General features: G+C 36.9%; 1 protein-coding gene across 1 annotated transcript; it reads left to right on the top strand.

Annotated features, from left to right (window-relative positions):
- The first annotated feature begins 8,388 nt into the window (after positions 1–8,388).
- Positions 8,389–13,108, top strand: LOC132128440 (protein mono-ADP-ribosyltransferase PARP15-like). Its single transcript, XM_059540177.1, has 9 exons — positions 8,389–8,557; positions 8,651–8,710; positions 9,193–9,369; positions 9,951–10,115; positions 10,252–10,661; positions 11,460–11,697; positions 11,817–11,953; positions 12,299–12,476; positions 12,831–13,108. Exons 1-9 carry the CDS (start codon positions 8,389–8,391, stop codon positions 13,106–13,108), a joined length of 1,812 nt encoding a protein of 603 aa, XP_059396160.1.
- Positions 13,109–21,312: the final 8,204 nt, after the last annotated feature.

Here is a 21,312-nt window from a genome sequence, read left to right as displayed (position 1 = left end):
AGTGGTAGTTTTGTAGGCAAATATCAATAACTTGAATTTTATGTGAGCAGCTATTGGAAGCCAGTGCAAATTGATAAACAGAGGTGTGACGTGTATTCTTTTCAGCTCATTAAAAAATAATCTTGCTGCCGCATTCTGGATTAAATGTAAAGGTTTGATAGAATTGGCTGGAAGACCTGCCAAGAGAGAGCATTGCAATAGTCCAGCCTGGACAGAAAAAGAGCTTGAACAAGGAGTTGTGCTGCATGTTCCCAAAGAAAGGGTCTTGATGTTGAATAAAACAAATCTGCAGGATCGGACAGTTTTAGCAATGTGGTCTGAGAAAGTCAGCTGATCATCAATCATAACTCCAAGGTTTCTTCAAGGTTTTTAATTCACTTACACTCTACACTCTGATCTATATGTGATCCTGCACCACAAAACCCGTCATACGGGTACATTTTTCGAAACTGAGATTTATACATCATCTGAAAGCTGAATTGATAAGCTTTCCATTGATGTATGGATAAAAAATTTCCTATCATTAGAACATTTTCCACTTGTTAAGATAGGAAAATATTTGGCCGAGATAGAACTATTTGAAAATCTGGAATCTGAGGGTCCAAAAAAAATAAAAATATTGACAGAATCGCCTTTAAAGTTGTCCAAATGAAGTCCTTTGCAATTCATATTACTAATCAAAAGTTTACTTTTCATATATTTACAGTTGGAAATTTACAAAATATCTTCATGGAACATGATCTTTAGTTAATATACTAATGATTTTTGGCATAAAAGAAAAATCAATAATTTTGACCTATACAATGTATGTTTGGCTATTGCTACAAATATACACCAGCAACTTAAGCAACATTTGTAGTATAGGGTGACATATAATTACTATAGGACTACTGAAATATTTTTTTGCTAGACCTTCTCCAGTTTGGATGTAACTGTGTGCAGATAACAATCTGTTTGTTTGCATTCACAGATTCACAGATTGACAGAAATGGATTGATGATTTTTTCTAATTTACATTTTTACTAACGCAAACTCATTTTAATGGCACTAATTTTATTAACGCACAATTTATGGGAGTTAATATTATATCTCTAAAGAGAAATGGAAATGCTGACCATATTGCCAACGTAGAGACTTTGTCGGTAGATTCAAGTTAGTTTTTATCGCCTAGCATTTTAGCATTTCATTTGGAAATCAAGGTCTTGAAGTCCAGTGTGAAGTTTCTGAAATCAGTGATGATTTGGGTGCTGTGACATCTGCTGGTGTTGGTTCATTGTGTTTTATCAAGTCCTACGTCAATGCAGCTCCACCTACCAGGAGATTTTGGAGCATGTTCCATCATGCTTCAATCTGCTGACAAGCTTTATGGAGATGCTGATTTCATTTTGCAGCAGGACATTAGCACCTGCCCACAGTGCCAAGCCGCATTGAAGCAGTAATTCATACAAAAGTATGAATTCTACCTGGACTCCCTGTTAGAAGAGATATTGTATCTCAATGGGACCTTCCTGGTTAAACAAATAAAATAAAAAAATGAATAAAAAAAGGAGCCCCAACCAAGTATTGAGTGCATAATTAAACCTGCTTTGGAGATCTTTAACATTTCTGTTTTGTAAAAAAAAAAATTAGATTGATCTTTGAGAAAATGTTTTAAATTTTTTTTAAATTTTCCTAAGCTGTAAGTCTTAACCACCAGAATTAAAACAAGTAAACTCTTGAAATATTTCAGTTTGTGTGCAATGAATCTGGAATATAAGAAAGATTGCTTTTTTGAATTAAATTACAAAAAAAAAAAAAAAAAAATTCAATGATATTCTAATTTTTTAAGATGTACCTGTAAGGGAATGAAGCAAGCATTTGTCGTTAAAAGTCATGTCTGACATAGCTTACTGTCTGAATACATACTGTACTACATTTGAATTTCAACTTTCTTCGTAAAAAAGTATGTTCTATGTAGTATGAATATGGTAGTATGAATGAAATTCAGACATAATACAACCACCATGCTTCTATCACATGACCTACCGACATAATTTGCATCGCATCACAGCCATTCATAAATCCTCTCCCATGGCCATGGCATAATATGATAGTAAAGTGTCCATTGATTGCACACTTCAGAAGCCTGGTGGAGGTAGTAGGTCATTTGGGTAATTTTTGTCTATAGTTGTTTCAAATTGGAACATACTACTCTTTTGGCATACTGTTTTTTTTCCCTACTAAATAGTAAGGAAGTATTGGATTTAAGATACAGTGCATGAATGGGTCAAGGAATGATTTACTCATGCGATTCATTCAAAATTATTCAACGTCCCCTCAAGGCATGTTTTTGTTCGTTGTTTGGTAAGTGAGTGACATACCCAGTAACATCATTAAGATAACAATTACAATATTGCACATATTGCACATCCCAGGGTGGCACCAGTGTCAAAGGTTTCAGATAATGGAGTTGATAAAGCATTTGCCCTATCAGCATTATCACTACAATTTACGTTTGTTGATCCTGTGCATGTGTTTTTATATCTTGGAAACTAGTTTCCTGCTGGTTATGTCATCTCATTATCGTCTGCTAATGAGAAACTGTAAAGACATTATCGTCTGTAAATACTGAACTAGACTGGGCCATCAGGTGGTATCCTTATTGATAAGCCTTAATAAATTAAATTCACTTGTCTTGCATATAATGAAGCATTATGTATGAACAATTAATACTTGTCTTTATTTCTTTCTTTTTTTTTCATTTGTTAGAAATGTGCAAGTGCTAAAAGTGTGGAGAAGGTTTTAAAACTGAACCATTATCTACTACGCTTCTTCAGTGAATGTAGAAGCCCATATTCAGATTTGGAAAAACGCCTCTCTAAGGTCTCCAGCACCTTTGAGATCAACACTGACTGTGAAGAGTTGGTGGTGATGAGGGACCCAGCTGCAGCAGATGTTTTTCCCCTGAAGAAATGGGAATTTGCAGTGGATGAAGTGTTTGAGACTCTAAAGTCACGCTATATCATCCACTTCGAGGCTGAAAGAGATAAATCTGTAATTCTGGAAGAAAACTCTTTCCTCCAAAGTGATAACTTAAAAATCTTTTTTGAAGAACTAACGTGTTTAGCTGTGGTAGTCGGAGAACGAACAGAAGTTGAGAAGGTTTTAAAATTTCTAAGCGGTTTGCAGGACAAACTGCAGATTCAACAAGAGTGTTGCATGTCTGAGAAACAATATGACCTCATCAAAGAACGGTTTGAGCAATACATAAAAACTAAATTACCTGCTCTTAAGATCGCACAGGAACGAGCAGGTGTTCTCCTTCTGAAGGGTCCTGAGAAAGAGGTGAAGATACAAGGACCTTGCAATTAGTCAAGAATTCTTATAGGGTTGTGATACTTCCTGTTGATGATGTGCCCAGATACACAAGGAGTACCAGTCTCCAGCCAGTTGCACCTGTATCTTCCCCAGACTCTATGGAGTCTGATAAAGAGATAATTATTAAAGTTGTGGTTGGTAGTCTTGAGCAACAACAGGTAAGGCTGAATTTTCATGATTTCAAATTTTGCCATAACAACCAGTATGTATCTGTTATACCTCTTGAACAGGACTGTTAAGTAACCTTCATGATTGGCATAATTAACAGGCAGATGTGTTTGTTGCTCCGATGATCAAAACAAACATGACCTCAACCTTGATTGGATCATCCCTGTTGAATAAAGCAGGACAACAGCTTCAAAATAACTTCAAAAGGGCAAAGGGAAATCAAACTCTTAAGCCTGGAGAAGTGCTGAAGGTGGATGGGACACAAGCGCTGGGATGCTCCAAGGTTTTCTTTATAGAATGTGCGCCAAAAGGAAATAAGCACAAAAGCGAAAAGGTAGGACATTAAAAAGCAGAAACCATTAAATGAATGAGATTTTCAGAAAAGATTTAGTAGGTTTTGTATTACAGCCGAGAGAACTCAATGCGCTGCAGCTTCAGAAAACACATGCAAATAGAAAAAGTACCAGCAAATTAAGAAAATACCTTCATCAGTTTGATACCTTACTGTATGTGCATCAAATGCTCACAACACAAACAAATAAATAAAAACATGCTAGTAGCACAGACCACATTAGAATAAGCTGTATAAATAAGCTTTACATTGATGTATGGTTTGTTATGAAAGGACAATATTTGGCTGAGATACAACTGTTTGAAAATCTGAGGGTGCAAAAAAATCTAAATATTGAGAAAATAGCTTTTAAAGTTGTCCACCTTTCAGAGCAAACATTGATAAATATGTCCCAGCCATGTTTGTCATTTTGTGGTTCCCTTAAACATTTCAGAGGTCTGTACTTATTTGCAGTGTGTTTCTGGTTTTGCAGCGCATTGATTTATTTGTTTGTGTTGTGAGCATTTGCAGCACTTGTGTTGTCAAATGAACGAAGATGATTTCTTAATTTGCAGGTGTTTTTTTTTTTCATTTTCAGCATTTTGAACTTTTTTTTGCCACTGAAGGTTTGTCATAATTAATCTATTTTTTGGTGTTGTGATCTTGTCTTAGGTGCTTCGCTCTGGACTTGGCAAAGTTTTTGAGCTGTGTGAGCAGAACTCTTGTGGTTCAGTTGCATTGCCAGTAATTGGACCTGGAATAGTGCTTTCAATACCGGTCAAAGATGCAGTTAATATTCTTACTCAGGAGATCTGTGAATTTTTATCTGGACCCAGTGGTCTTCTGCACACCATTTGTATCACAATAATGGCTGATTATGCTCATTCTGAAGAGGTACATTACACAATCTATATATCTATGACACACACACATTTGATTTTTATTCTTAACTCTATTTTGGAAATATTTTGCAGATGTTCCAGACAGTCTGTGGGAGTCTGAGTGCAAAAATGGTGGACAACACAGGGGAAGGCAAGAAATATATATATATATATATATATATATATATATATTAAATAAATAAATATATTTATATATATATATATATATTATTTTTATTTATTTATTATTATTTATTAGGTACACCTGTTCAATTCCTTGGTAACACGAACTGCTAATTAGCCAATCACATGGCAACATGTGTTGAAGACGCCTTGCTTAAGTTCAAACCGAGCATCAGATTGGGGAAGAAAGGGGACTTAAGTGACTTTGAACATAGAATGGTTGGTGGTGCCAGACGGGTCTGGTCTGAGTATTTAAAAAACTGCTGATAAACTGGGATTTTCAGGCTCAACCATCTCTAGGGTTTACAGAGAATGATCTGAAAAAGAGAAAATATCCAGTGAGCCGCAGCTGTGTGGACGAAAATGCCTTGTTGATGTCAGAGGTCAGAGAAGATTTGGCAGACTGGAAATAGATGATGGAAAGGCAACAGTAACTCAAATAAGATTCAAGATTTTTCAGAAAAAACATTGCCTGGTCTAGTCCTGATATCTGCTGCAACATTCAGATGGTAGGGTCAGAATTTGGCGTAAAGAACATGAAAGCATGGATCCATCCTGCCTGGTCTAAACAATGTTCAGGCTGGTGGTGGTAGTGTAATGGTGTGGGGGATATTATTTTGGCACACTTTGGACCCCTTAGTACCAATTGGGAATCGTTTAAATGCCACAGGCTACCTGAGTATTGTTGCTGACCATGTCCATCCCTTTATGACTACAGTGAACCCATCTTCTGATGGCTACTTCCAGCAGGATAATGCACCATGTCACAAAGCTCAAATCATCTCAGACTGATTTCTTGAACATGACAATGGGTTGACTTTACTCAAATGGCCTCCACAATCACCAGATCTCAATCCAATAGAGCAGCTTTGGGATGTGGTGGAATGGGAGATTTGCATCATGGATGTGCAGCCGATGAATCAACACCTTATTAAATCTTTGCTACTAATGTACGTCGAAGGAAGGCCTATCCGACAAATCTACGGCCTGTCCCAGTTGGTCTCTGGAACTGCCAGTCTGCTGTTAACAAACAGACTTAATTTCTTCTATTGCTACTCATTCCGGTCTCAGCCTCATGGCACTAACTGAGACTTGGATCAAACCTAAAGACACTGCAACTCTCGCAGCCCTCTCCACTAATTTCACTTGTTCCCACACTCCTTGTACGACTGGGAGGGGTGGAGGTATCGATCTCCTTTTATCAAAAGAACAGAAATTTTATCTTCAACCATCACCTACAGGTAATGGTTCATTTGAATCACATGCAATTACTGTAACCCACCCTGTTAAAATCCACTTTGTGGTCATTCATTGTCCCCTAGGTCAATTGGGAAACTTCTTGGAGGAGTTGGATGTGCTGCTATCAAACTTTCCTGAAGATGGTACTCCTCTGGTACTGCTTGCTGACTTCAACACTCTGCTTGCCTCATTTGATCTCAAGCTAGTGTCTACTACAGCGATTCACAAATCAGGCAACCAACTGGACCTCATCTACACACGCTGTTGCTCCGTGGACATCTCTTTAGTTGCTCCACTGCACACCTTAGACCACTTCCTCATTAATGCTAACCTAGCACTTACTCCTGAAGCGGCACACACTCCAACGCACGTCACCTTCCAACGGACAACTGTTGTGACAACTGTTAACGCTTCTTCAGTCATACCTTCACTTACTCACATAATCAACTCCTATCTTCACTCTGGAACATTTCCCTCTGCATTCAAGCAGGCTCGGGTAAGCCCACTGCTTAAGAAATCATCTCTAAATCCAGCACTTTTAGAAAACTACAGACTGGTATCCCTTCTTCCATTCATTGCAAAGACACTTGAGCGAGCTGTGTTCAACCAGCTTTCTATGTTCCTTGTACAGAACAACCTCCTGGACAGCAACCAATCTGGCTTCAAAAGTGGCCACTCAACTGAGACTGCTCTGCTCTCGGTTACTGAAGCCCTGCGACTAGCAAGAGCAGCTTCAAAATCCTCAGTACTCATCTTACTGGACCTGTCTGCTGATTTTGACACTGTTAATCACCAGATTCTCCTGTCCACCCTCAGAAAGATGGGCATCTCTGGAACCGCACACCTGTGGTTTAAGTCCAGATAGATCCTTCAGGGTGTCTTGGAAGGGTCAAGTTTCTAAGTCACAATAACTTGCTACTGGGGATGTCTACATGACATCATTAGGATCTGTCATTCAGAAGCTTGGCTTTTCTTATCACTGCTATGCTGATGACACTCAACTCTATTTCTCATTCCAACCAGATGACCCGACGGTAGTTGCTCACATTACAGCCTGCCTGAGTGACATCTCTAGCTGGATGAATGACCATCACCTTCAGCTCAACCTTACTAAGACAGAAATGCTGGTGGTCCCAGCTAACCCATTGTTTCATCAAAACTTCTCTATACAGCTGGGTTCGTCAACCATAACTCCTTCCAGGACAGCCAGAAACCTAGGAGTTGTGATGGATCCTCAGTTAAGCTTCACAGACCACATTGCTATAACTACCCGGTCCTGCAGGTTTGCTTTATACAACATTAGGAAGATTAGACCCTTCCTGTCAGAGCAAGCAACCCAACTTCTTATCCAAGTTCTTGTTCTCTCCAGACTGGACTATTGTAATGCTCCTGCATGTACTATCAAGCCTCTGCAATTGATCCAGAATGAGCGCGAGGGTTGTCTTCAATGAGCCAAAAAAAAGCTCACGTTAATCTTTTCCTCATCAAGTTACACTGGCTACCAGTAGCCGCTCGCATCAAATTCAAGGTACTGATGCTTGCCTACAAGATTACTACTGACACGGCACCAACATACCTAAACTCACTAGTTCAATCGTATGTGCCCTCCAGAAGTTTGCGCTCTGCAAGGGAACAACGCCTTGTGGTGCCATCCCAAAGAGATTTAAAATCACTCTCACTGACCTTTTCCTGGACTGTGCCCCTCTGGTGGAATGACCTCCCAATCTCAATTCGAACAGTCATGAGTCTTTACTCATTTTCAGAAAACATCTAAAGACTCATATTTTTCGCCAGCAACGCTAACCAACTAATACAGAGCACCAACCTCCCGCTCTCTCTCATGAAGCCAATAAGGAAGTGACTAAAACTGCAATTCATCGACTGTCCATGTTAAAATGCCCAACTTTACAGCAGAAAAAAACTTATTCTTATAATAAATGATAAAAAAAGCCAACCTTGCTATGCGTTCTCTACTAGACTAACTGAGACTTGTCATGGCACTTGTATACTGTTGTTGTTCTTTTGTTGGTCAGATTGCTTCTATTGTTCTCATTTGTAAGTCGCTTTGGATAAAAGCGTCTGCTAAATGATTAAATGTAAATGTAAATATTTTGTGATAAAATGAAAATTAGTCAATCAGAAATTAAAGAATTTTTTTGTTGGGTTTTTCATTGTACGGTACATTGGAAATTCCCACATTTAGCTAAACCTTCTAAGGTTTCTTACATCATGCCTTTAACTGTCAACACAGCTCTGTTTTACTCACTTACCTCTGACCTTGATGAGATCATCATGCCAGTAGATGGGATTGAACTCCATCTAGTGTTTGGAGACATCACTAATGAGACAACTGATGCCATTGTGAACACCACTGACTTTAAGGACTTCCAGACAGCTGGTATTCATGCAGCTTTCTTACTTTAATACTTAAAACATTCTTTATACACTATTTAGACCATACAAGAGTGCTTATTTAACCTATCCATCACAGGAGTGTGTAAGGACATCCTTACTAAGGCAGGACCTCAAATCCAGGCTCAACTGACAGGCGGTAAGAAAAATAAACTACAGCTTCTTTTATAAAATGAATTTTTGATTTGATCACATAAAAAGACTTTTGTCTAGCATGTTTAAATGCAAAGAAAAATGAAGTATGCAAGCATAAAAAGTATTTTTACTAAGGTAAGTTTTATATGATCGAGAGATTCTGAGATTGAGAGAGAGAAATTTTATTTACCCGGGAAGCCATTTGTTTTGAAAATGTTCTAACCTAATTAAAACAGAATTGCATGCCTTCATTAGAAACAGTGTGATTTTAGAGAATTTGAAGAAACGACATGCACTTAACTGAACCTGTTTGCTAGTATAGTATAGTTAGAAATGTAGAAATGGCAACTTTTTTAGGCAATTTAAAAAGATCAAATAAAATACAGAAAACCAAATGACACTTTAAAATAGAAAAATGTAAATAATGAAATATGTACTGTACATGCAATATGTCATCTAACGCTATCTCTTACATGTATTCTCCAGCTCAGGTAGCAAGAGGGCAGATCTTCACGACCCCACCAGGGGGCTTCCCCTGTAAGACGATCATGCATATTTGTGGACTGAGGGACCCTGGTGTTATCAAGACCTTGGCAAAAGAAATAGTGGTTCAAAGTGAGCAGGGTTGCTGCAGGTCTGTGGCCATTCCTGCAATCTGTGCTGGTCAGTACCTTTATTATTAAAATGAGAAAATATGAATGTCTTGTAAGGTAGTTTGTTTTATGTGTTTTATCCCAATTTACTATTTCCTATAACAATGAAGGTCTGTTTCTGTCATTTGAAAATAAATGTTAAAATAAAATGTGAGATATATCCATACATTTTAACAGCTGAAAAATACAGATTTTGTCTTTGCTTGCATGAGTACATGACACTCATTTGATAAATTTGGTTCCAACATGAAAAAAAAAACAAAAAACAAATACTAAGCCTAAGATTTTTTAAATTATTATTTTTTTTTATGCATTACACAGTTGCTTTTTTTCCACATTCAAAAATGATCTTTTTTTGTGTAAATGATGACTGAATTTTAATTTTTGAACCTATGATCTTGGTTGGCATTGCTAGCACCATGAATGGTGAAGATTCACAGGACTTTGTCATGGTTTTTACTTACCAAGATAATATGTTTAGGAATTAAGACCTTTAACCATAAACATATTTTTATCTAGTACAGTTGCTCAGTAGTTATATGCATGAATAGAATAGTAGAAACGTCTTGCCATTATAAATGGGATTTGCAGGACAAGGAGGCTTGGATCCATCAGTGGTGGCTAAATCCATTCTAGATGGAGTAAAGGATGGTGTTCAAGGAGCGAATCTTCAACATCTCAAAAGCATTCGAATCGTTCTGCTGAAGATTAATGTTTTCCTGGCTTTCAAAGCAATGGCAAAGCAAATCTTTGATGGTAATACACAGTTAACAGGCATTTTTATTAGTAGTCAATCTCATGCATTATAAAAAAAAAAGTGAAGTTTTTTCAATATTTTTACAGTGTTTTTACCAGACACTCATTGTCAATTTTGCACATTAACCATTTTCAGCTCCTGCACCACTTGTACCTACCAGTGTAATCACCAGAGGGCGCAGTGGATCAACTAGATCAAGATCACATTCCTTAACCTCACCAGTAACTTCAGACTTCAGTTCTCTAGTGACATCGTGGCCTGACACAGAGAGCAGAGCAGCATTTCTAGTCATTGGTTACACTAATAATGTGTCTAATGCCTGTAGAGAAATACAGCAGGCATATAAGAGCCAGTGCTCCACACACACTATCTTTCGTGATGAGATCAGGTGTCTCACTGAAGATGAGAAGAAGCAGCTGTACTCTAAAGTGAGTTCACTGCACCTGCAGATAGACCAGATCAGCTCTGATAGATGGGTAGTAAAAGGACTGAAGAATGGAGTGAATGAGGTGGTTAGACTGATACAAGATGCACTTCGTAGACAGGTGAGAATAACAATGAATTAACATTAAAAATAAATTAGCTCTCCTCACAATTGCCTCAGAACATAATGCATAGAATTTGCACAGAAGTGATGATGCCAATAGCCCATTGTGCAGCACAACGACATATAGAGAGTTTCTTGCATTTTATTTTCAGCTCATGGACCTTCCTATCTGTATGTATATATATATATATATATATATATATATATATATATATATATATATATACACGCACACATTTATGTACCATGTGACTCAACAATAGCAATAATACATTGTATGGGTCTAAATTATTGATTTTTCTTTTATGCCAAAAATCATTAGGATATTAAGTAAAGATCATGTTCCATGAAGATATTTTGTAAATTTCCTACTATAATTATATCAAAACTTAATTTTTGATTAGTAATATGTATTTCTAAGAACTTCATTTTGGACAACTTTAAAGGCGATTTTAACAATATTTATATTATTTTGCACCCTCAGATTACAGATTTTCAAATAGTTGTATCTCGGACAAATATTTTCCTAATATTGATATACTGAATATCTTTCAGATGATGTATAAATCTCAATTAAAAAAAAAATATTACCCTTACGACTGGTTTTGTGATCCAGGGTTACACACACATATACTGTATACACACATACACATACACTGCACCTGTATATGAGTTTATAGCTTTCTAATAATGATAAATAGAATATATCTTAAAATCATGAAATCATATTATATTTCATGATTATCTATTCATTCATTTGCAAAGCCTAACTTTTTTTTTTCTCCCAAACTCCAAGGTGAGAGACAAGGAGCAGTCCATCCTCTTCAGTCAAGTCACGTGGTGCATTCTGGGATCACGGGGTATTTGGCAGAAGGTACCAAAAGATGTGAATTATGTGCTTGAGAAAGGAGATGTTAAAGATGGAATTGTGGATGCACAGGGTGTGAAATGGACTGTGAATCTGGGAAAGATGGAGGCAAAAGCATATCGTTCAGGAGAGGTGACCGCTCTCAAACGACTGGAGAACCTTTCAGGTGAGGAACCACTCTCGTTGTGTATAAAATCTTTGTCTAGTTGAAAACCACTGATCTATAATATAAATTGACACACAATAATCCAGCTAAATTCGAACCCTCACTATTTCGTGTTTTAGATTTCTCTTTGCCAATCTACTGGAACAACATGAGTCAAGGTGACTCCTTACAGGTGAATGAACTAGATCAGTCATCCACAGAGTACCAGACTGTGAAGGCAGACTTCAAGAAGACTGTCCCAAAAACAGTGCTCAAGGTTTGACAACTGACACCATCTTCAAATGCGTTACATGAGAACCCTGAAGGACATAAAACCCAATTCTAAAGAATTACATAATGTCTTAATTCATATCTAGTTGTACTTTAGGATTAGAGGTAGTCTACAACAACGCACTTAGGTTAAATCAAGGGCCAGATTAGACTAAAATCACCATTTGATAAATTTTGTTTTGCTTTAAACTTTTAAAAAGTGTTGATCTAATTACTGTACCTAATTACCATGTTTTATAGTTTATAGTTTGCTTCTGTGAAGAGTGACAGATGTGAATGTGAAGTCCATCAAATATATTTGTACTGTTTGAGTGCAAATGTTTTTCAACAGATCCAGCGCATTCAGAACATGAATCTTCGGCGGTTATACGAGGGGCGTAAAAAAGAGCTGGAGGACAAAAATGGTTCTGTGGGAGCAGCAGAGAAGATGCTTTATCACGGCACATCAGAGGAATCCTGCTCATCCATTATGAAGTCAAACTTTAATCGCAGTGTTGCAGGGCAAAAGGGTAACTGCTTTCTTTTTTTATTAAGGTTGATTAAATTACTAACCCACCCAAAAATTTAAATTCTGTAAAAAAAAATATTCATAATAATAATTAAAAATAAAAAACACACCATAAGGTGAAGTTCATCTGACTCTGTCTCCTGACGGAGCACAATAACCGCAAGAGTAACAAACCTAACAGCAAGTGTTGACACAACTTTGATTTTTGGGTGAACAGTCACTTTTATTGCATTGGATGAACTTCTTTATAGTTTAAGAGTCTAGTAAACAGATTCCCAGCCACCATCAACCACTGATGTTTTATTAATTGAGTTTGCAGACTAATTGACACTCATAACTTTTATGTCTTTCTCAGCCACCAACTATGGACATGGGACGTATTTCGCTGTGAACGCCAGCTACTCTGCCCAAAATAAGTTTGCAGTTCCTGCAGCAGACGGGACTCAGCTCATGTTTGTGGCTCGTGTGCTTACGGGTTACCACACTCGGGGTAAGGCGAACATGAAGACGCCCCCTGTTCGTGAGGAATCTGACCACTATGACAGTGTGGTGGATAATTTGCAGAATCCCTCCATGTTTGTGGTTTTTCACGACTGCCAGGCTTATCCAGACTACCTCATCACATTCAAATGAACATTTAAGTGTAATATTACTACACACCTTTTTTTTCCTTTGTCACAACTAACTACTGCTATAGTAAATAAAAATGAATGGTTTTCAGAAAATCTTGAAATGCACAAGAACTTATGAGCAGAAAATGTGCAATATTAACTGACAAACCTGTAGATTATGGAACACAGTATCATATGAAATACTCCTGTGAGTCTCACATAGTTATAGTCTGATGGAGAAAGATTAATCTGTCGCTTGTGCAATCAACAGAAGTGACATGCAGCTATGATATTTAGCTACAGGGCAATCAATTCATCACTCCAGTATAAAAGCAAGACTCTTTAAAATGTGATTTGGGCATATTCCAACTATTCCTTCTCAGTTCCCATGTCTGCTTCAAGCTCCATGAAGAAACCATTTGACGTTGTTTTGGATGAAATGTAGGAGTTTGCGCAAGTTGATGACAAATCAATGCAATTCTTTCAAACATTGACCAGAAGTACTTCTGGGATATTTATGAATCTATGAAAAAGTTATTCTTTTCTTATATTATTTGGCATAATTTCTACATTATCTTAAAATAATTTAGCTGCACATACAATCTTTTTATAGATTAAGTATTTTTATTATCTCTACTTTAAAAAAGAACAAATTTACAAATAGAATCTTAAAATCTCCTACTGACTTCAAATTGCCAAAATGTTTGCAATTTCGAAATCCAGCTAATAGACGTCATTGTGATGTTTGCTAATGAATTGTGATTGGTTTTTGGTTTCCTGTCCTTATTAAAAGTACCTTGAGTGCCTTATACAAACATGTACTACAACAATAAAACAGTAAAAAGATATTTAACGAGACCGTCTGAATGGGTTGAGGTGTTCAAGGAAGTAGTTCAAAGTGAAAATCCTCTCTATCATTGCGTAATAGACATTAGATGCCATTTTCAATTTTACGCAGGCAGATGAAACTGAAGCTGAGAAAGATATAGAGTTGAACTAGCACACACTGTTTAAAGTAACTTTCCCCAATACTGATCCTGACTAAGGCTATATGTTAAATTACAAATCATTCAAAACTTTATCCATCTGAACTTGTGCACACGGTTTCAGCACTTGAATTTTCTTTTTTATTTTTCACACAAAGCTATGAGGAAATATAGTACTGACTGATGAGGTGGATTAGAGTTGTGTCGGGAAAAGTGTATATGGCTTCCACACATGGGTGAGTTAACATGACTGAGCTTTAATTTGTGGGTGAATTGGTAATGTGGGAAAGGAAACAATGTTGCTACTCTGTTAGAATGAGTCATGAGGCAGAGTCTAATTATTGTGACGTAGTAGAACCATGGGCAGGGTTTAGGGGGGCTGGGGAGGCACTTTTTCCCTCAGACGAGAGCCAATAATGATTTTGTCTGAGCAATGAATAAAATAACAAAATTTAAGATTTAACATTTTGTCATTTTATTGGTATTATCTTATTATTTAAGCGGTTATAAGTACGTTTTGGGCTAAATTAATTATTTAAACCCCATGTCTTTGCGAGTCGCAGATGGTTCTCAACTTGAAACAAGTATAATAACTATAAAACAATACAATATTATATTATATTACATTATAGTGTATAATATTAGCTGTATAGTGTATGATAGTGTATTTACATAATATACATTATATTTTGTATAGCCTAATATTTATATATATATATATTTATATGGAGAGCGAGAGAGAGAGAGAGAGAGAGAGAGAGAGAGGCAGTGGCGCCCCCACTTAACAGGGGTGGCCAGATGAGGCCACAGTAAATCTTGGGGTGGCACACCAAAATAAAGAGAAAATAATTAAGGGTTTCCAATATTGTCAAAAAAAATGGTATCCCTGGTATTTCTGGGATTTTATCAATAATGATAAATAGACAATAATGTCACTTTAATTGTGCTGATATCTTATTTCTAATTGTGCTGACAGATGACTCTTGAATTTTTTTATTTTTACCTTTACGCCATTTTTTGTAGGTCATATACTTGCATTTGGGCTGTTACCAAGCAAATGCAATCAGTATCAACAAAAATGATCTTTGCAATGCAGAGAAAACAGAAGCTGCATCTGAAGTGCCATTGAGATGTTTTTACACACTGTTTAATGCAGCTCCGTGGAACATGGTAACTTTAGCCTGCAGTTATACATTAATAAATAATGTTCTGACATTTTAAAAATAAAACACTGAAAACTGATGTTCGAAATTATTTAAAAAATAAGAAGGGACCATAAATGTGAAATTAAAACCAGCAGTAGGTGGCAGTGAGTCACTGTTAATAAGTGAGTCATTGCGATTGAACCGAATCATTTAAACGGTTGATTTATTCAGGAAAGAATCACTGTCATGTTGCTCAGAGAAGCAAAACTGTGGCTGTGTTTGGAATGATTTTTGTTTGAACTGTTGTATAAAAGCAATGTCACACTTGTAATTATGCTGACTTTTAGAGAAAAATGTAGCTCTTCGTGTGATAATAACTATATGAAATTATATAAACTATATAGATCTATAAATTTTCTGCCCCATATCTTGAAAATGTGATATTTCTAAATTTCCAGTGAAAGAACGCACTACAAATGCGTATGCGAACCAGTCTAGACCATCTAGACGTATGTGCACAGTCTGATTTGTTTGGACGGGGGAGGGCGAGGGAGGGAGGACTACTCCGGTGCTGCCAATCTGCGATCTTTTTTGGTGGCTGCAGCATGTGCTGCATTTTTATTTATTTTTCCCCCACTTCTTAAACTATTACGAATTTACATTCTGCATTTAAATTTATAGTAGGTTACACACTGAAAATCATCCTAGGGGTGGCCACAGGGGTGGCCAGAGTTTATTCAGTGGTGGCCGTGGCCACCCCTTGGGGGCGCCCCTGGAGAGAGGGAGAGGGAGACCGTATTTCCGGGTCCAATACAGGGTTTTCCGTGCACGTCAACAAGTCATTGACATATTTTTTGACATATATTTTTTTATTATTATAATAATTATCTTTTATTATTATTTTTTGTTCAGTCATTAAATTTAGATGTGTAGTATTTCTATTTGTTACTGCCCTTTTTAATTATTTTTATTTATAAATGAACAAAAACATAAATATAACTAGTAATAAAGTGTACAATAAAGCACAATCAAATCCTTATATTATAATTACATTGCACTTGAATAGAGTTAAAGGTGCAATCTGCCGATTGTCCTGCAGGTGATCACATAAATCTGTGTTCTTACGATGTACTTAGAGCTTTACGATTACACCAGTACACTCGTTGATCTAGGATGCTTTTCAAGTGCTAATTACTGTAAGTAGGCAGCTTTTGTGAAATGCATTCCTGAACATTTCAGCAGTTAAAATACCTGCTTTAGGCCACACACTTTAATGAGATCGGGTTTGCCTACAACAATACATTTCTTGGCTATTTTACAAATGGGAATATAATGAATTCATGACGATGTTTTACATTCAAGTTACCTGTAAAATTTCAAGTGAAAAGTACTAGCATCTGGAATGCAATAAAGTAATTTATAAAGCTGTTTGTAAAAAGCTAATAAATAATTCACATGTCAGGCAAAATTGTGTAGCAGCAAATCGTTTAAATTTCAAGGTATTCAGAACAAAACATAAAAATCTAAAATATAAGAAGCTAAACAATTATAGCACAAAGTTTTACATGCCATTATGATTTGTATTTTTTTTTAATTGTACATAATTATAAAATAATAGGCAAATCATAATCAGGCCTGTTTTAGGCTTTTCCTTGTTTTTATGTTTAAGACATCCATCAATTGTAATGTAAAAAAAAATTTACTCACCATCTTCTCACTGGTTGAGTCTTTAGAGAGAAATGCGCACATTACATAATAAAATAGTTTCTATTTTTGAGATGACTCATTATTTCATTTTAAAGTAGTAATTTAAAGCTTTCTATATACATATATATTTATTTTATATATATATATAATGACTGTGAGGCAATTCGCTGAGTTTAGGTTCATCTTTTTGAAGTGCTCTCGTTTAGAACAGGGGCGAGGCCAGAAATGTGGGTGGGCTACATAAAACTGGGTTTGCAAAGTGTTGCATATGAAAACTGCATATCAAATTGACAACATAAAATACAGTAAAAATATTCAATACACAATACTACTAAAGCATTGAATAAATTAATTTTAATTTCAACATTTACCAATAAATAAGTATTAATAAAAGTTTTATCTATTAACCATATCTGAGCTAACGAAAAGTTGCAATTATTTTAACTAATGTCAACAAAGATTCATTAATACTGTACCAAATGTATGTCTCAGTGTTAATGTTAGTTATGATGCTTTAACCACGCTTGGCTCAGAAGTTTCTAATCTACAAATCCATCACCCGCTGGTCTGGATTCACTTGTAGGTGGTCCGGATTCAGTGCTAAGACTTAAATTTGATTTGGGAAATCCAATATATACTTTTTAAAAACTGAATGAGGTTTGTTTCACTATTTTCAAATTCAACTTTCAAATGTGGGTGGGACTAACGGAAACTGATCAATCATTATTTTGACAAGCGTATGGTAAGCACCTATAGGAAGAGGTTAAATGAATAAACTGCCTGTAATTGACCATGAAACCCCACGTAAAATATATTGTAAAGCACATACAGTGTATATGAAGTTATAGTGAAACTATACATTTATAAATATTATCTTTTGATAAATAATATTAATCTGGAAAATTACGATCTTCACACTTGGTGGGCCATTGCCCACCCGTAGCTTCACCACTGGTTTAGAATGATGTATTACTCTTACCTTTATGAGCAAAAAGGACTGCATATTTTAAGTTCTTTCCACTGTTAGAAAAAAATGCCAGTGGTCACGCTGGCGCCTATGTGTTCTGTAGTTCCACTTTTAACTAATAGGTTAAACATTTAAACTGACATTGTGATGTGCTTGAACTGTTGTATATTTAGATTTTGTTTTAGGCAAGTCGTGATTATTTGAGAAGGCTATAAATTGATCAAACATATATGATCAACTCATTATGCCTCTGGCCGCTATACTGAAATAATAATAATAAAAAAAAAAACATTTAAACGAACAAAAAAATGCTCCAAACGTTTTTTTTTTATTAACTTTATAAATAAAAAATAAAAAATAAAATATATATATATACAGGTCCTTCTCAAAAAATTAGCATATTGTGATAAAGTTCATTATTTTCCATAATGTAATGATAAAAATTAAACTTTCATATATTTTAGATTCATTGCACACAAACTGAAATATTTCAGGTCTTTTATTGTTTTAATACTGATGATTTTGGCATACAGCTCATGAAAACCCAAAATTCCTGTCTCAAAAAATTAGCATATCATGAAATGGTTCTCTAAACGAGCTATTAACCTAATCATCTGAATCAACTAATTAAGTCTAAACACCTGCAAAAAGATTCCTGAGGCTTTTAAAAACTCCCAGCCTGGTTCATTACTCAAAACCGCAATCATGGGTAAGACTGCTGACCAGAAGGCCATCATTGACACCCTCAAGCAAAAGCGTAAGACACAGAAAGAAATTTCTGAACGAATAGGCTGTTCCCAGAGTGCTGTATCAAGGCACCTCAGTGGGAAGTCTTTGGGAAGGAAAAAGTGTGGCAAAAAACGCTGCACAACGAGAAGAGGTGACCGCACCCTGAGGAAGATTGTGGAGAAGGACCGATTCCAGACCTTGGGGGACCTGCGGAAGCAGTGGACTGAGTCTGGAGTAGAAACATCCAGAGCCACCGTGCACAGGCGTGTGCAGGAAATGGGCTACAGGTGCCACTTTTGAACCAGAAACAGCGGCAGAAGCGCCTGACCTGGGCTACAGAGAAGCAGCACTGGACTTTTGGACAAAATTTGCATGTCATTCGGAAATCAGGGTGCCAGAGTCTGGAGGAAGACTGGGGAGAAGGAAATGCCAAAATGCCTGAAGTCCAGTGTCAAGTACCCACAGTCAGTGATGGTCTGGGGTGCCATGTCAGCTGCTGGTGTTGGTCCACTGTGTTTTATCAAGGGCAGGGTCAATGCAGCTAGCTATCAGGAGATTTTGGAGCACTTCATGCTTTCATCTGCTGAAATGCTTTATGGAGATGAAGGTTTTGTTTTTCAGCACCACCTGGCACCTGCTCACAGTGCCAAAACCACTGGTAAATGGTTTACTGACCATGGTATTACTGTGCTCAAGTGGCCTACCAACTCTCCTGACCTGAACCCCATAGAGAATCTGTGGGATATTGTGAAGAGAAAGTTGAGAGACGCAAGACCCAACACTCTGGATGAGCTTAAGGCCGCTATCGAAGCATCCTGGGCCTCCATAACACCTCAGCAGTGCCACAGGCTGATTGCCTCCATGCCACGCCGCATTGAAGCAGTCATTTCTGCAAAAGGTTTCCCGACCAAGTATTGAGTGCATAACTGAACATAATTATTTGAAGGTTGACTTTTTTTGAATTAAAAACACTTTTCTTTTATTGGTCGGATGAAATATGCTAATTTTTTGAGACAGGCATTTTGGGTTTTTATGAGCTGTATGCCAAAATCATCAGTATTAAAACAATAAAAGACCTGAAATATTTCAGTTGGTGTGCAATGAATCTAAAATATACGAAAGTTTAATTTTTATCATTACATTATGGACAATAATGAACTTTATCACAATATACTAATTTTTTGAGAAGGACCTGTATATAGTTAAAATCAATTTTCTATTTTAATCTATTAACATTTTAATAGCTGAAACAGGCTAAAACAGGTTGAAAAAAAACTATATATGGTCTATTTTTGAGGCCCTTGTAGGGCTGTAATCAACTTCATCTGTGAGCATGCTCTTGATATATGTATTTAACCATTTTGTTGAAAATAAGCATAAAAGTGAAACTCGTTAGAACAGTGTTTTATCTCATATTTCAACCACACTCACATCCCCTGATACTTGATAAACGTCATCAAGCCCTTCCCACTTTTTAGGTCTGGAGGTAAGAAAGATTAATCTTATCAGTATACAAAATGTTTCAGTGGAAAGATGATGAAAGCGTTGTTTACACATTAGGCTCCACTGCAGTTATTAACTGATTAGGTGCGGTGTGTGTGGTCTCCTCAATGCAGAGGAGAATGAATCTCATAGGCAGTATTGTTTTTATGTAGACTACAGTATGTATAGAAAATATGTCATATTCATATTTCATTTCTAGTAATTATTTTCTTCTCCCTCCTAGTATAATGCAATCGTTTACAAAACTAGTCACTGTGTTGTCACTGATGTGATTTTTTTTCATTCTATCATTTAAGGAAAATAAGAGCTTATTAATTAATGATATGTGAATTTCTATAGACAAAATAATTTAATAATAATGCAATAATGGGGAAATGGGGACAGTATGTATGTGTGTGTGTGTGTGTGTGTATATATATATATACAAGTTACTCAAACAGGCTTATTTCAGTAGTCTGACTCATTGTTAAATGATTTGGCTCCATAAAGCAAATTATTTAACATAGGCCTAGATCAAGCTTAGTTACTGTGTCAACTTATGCTGGAAGACTAACCTGGTCTTAACCAGGCTAAAACGTACTCGGTTACTATCGTAACCTCGATTCTCTCTAGAAGAGGGAACGAGTACTGCGTCTTAGCTAAGACGCTCACGAAAAGTCTCTTTTCACGAAATACTGAAGCAAAAAATTATCCTTAATTTTGAATTTTTGTAAAGCGCATTTGCAGCAGCACACAGCCATAGGCGAGATGGCTCGCTCGCTCATTGGCTGCTCTGCGGCAATTGCACAGCCTATCGAGCGCTTCGCGCCCTTCATGCCACTTCACGCCGAAACGGGTGTGTAAGACGCTACGGGAACCCCATGTAAAGCGCCGTGCGCGCAGGGATCACACACCAATAAACCTGAAAGCAACGCCCAGGATTTACAGTGCACAGTCACCCGAGGGACTCACAGAGAGTCCAGGACAGGAGGGGGAGAGCCCGCCGTCCCATATCTAGCAGCACCCGTAGATGCGGCAATATGACATCACACAGTGGAGGCAAAGCCTGACCAATGTGGCAATGCGGGTCTTACGCAATACTGCCCATATAACAGTCGGCAGCGCATAACGCTCACAAACTCAGAGTTCCCATCAGGGCCCCGATTCGACTATACCGACAGCAGCCTTGCTTGCAAGACGGGAACCTCCA

This window comes from Carassius carassius, chromosome 3 (assembly GCF_963082965.1).
Source record: "Carassius carassius chromosome 3, fCarCar2.1, whole genome shotgun sequence".
Taxonomy (NCBI): domain Eukaryota; kingdom Metazoa; phylum Chordata; class Actinopteri; order Cypriniformes; family Cyprinidae; genus Carassius; species Carassius carassius.
Note: the sequence above shows the minus strand (reverse complement) of the source record. Positions and strands in the feature narration are given on the sequence as shown.

Coding starts and splice junctions, on each gene's coding strand:
- LOC132128440 (XM_059540177.1), top strand. CDS start 8,389: ATGCCTTTAACTGTCAACACAGCTCTGTTTTACTCACTTACCTCTGAC. Junction 10,116..10,251: donor GGCAAAGCAAATCTTTGATG/GTAATACACAGT, acceptor AACCATTTTCAG/CTCCTGCACCACTTGTACCT. Junction 11,698..11,816: donor ACGACTGGAGAACCTTTCAG/GTGAGGAACCAC, acceptor TTCGTGTTTTAG/ATTTCTCTTTGCCAATCTAC.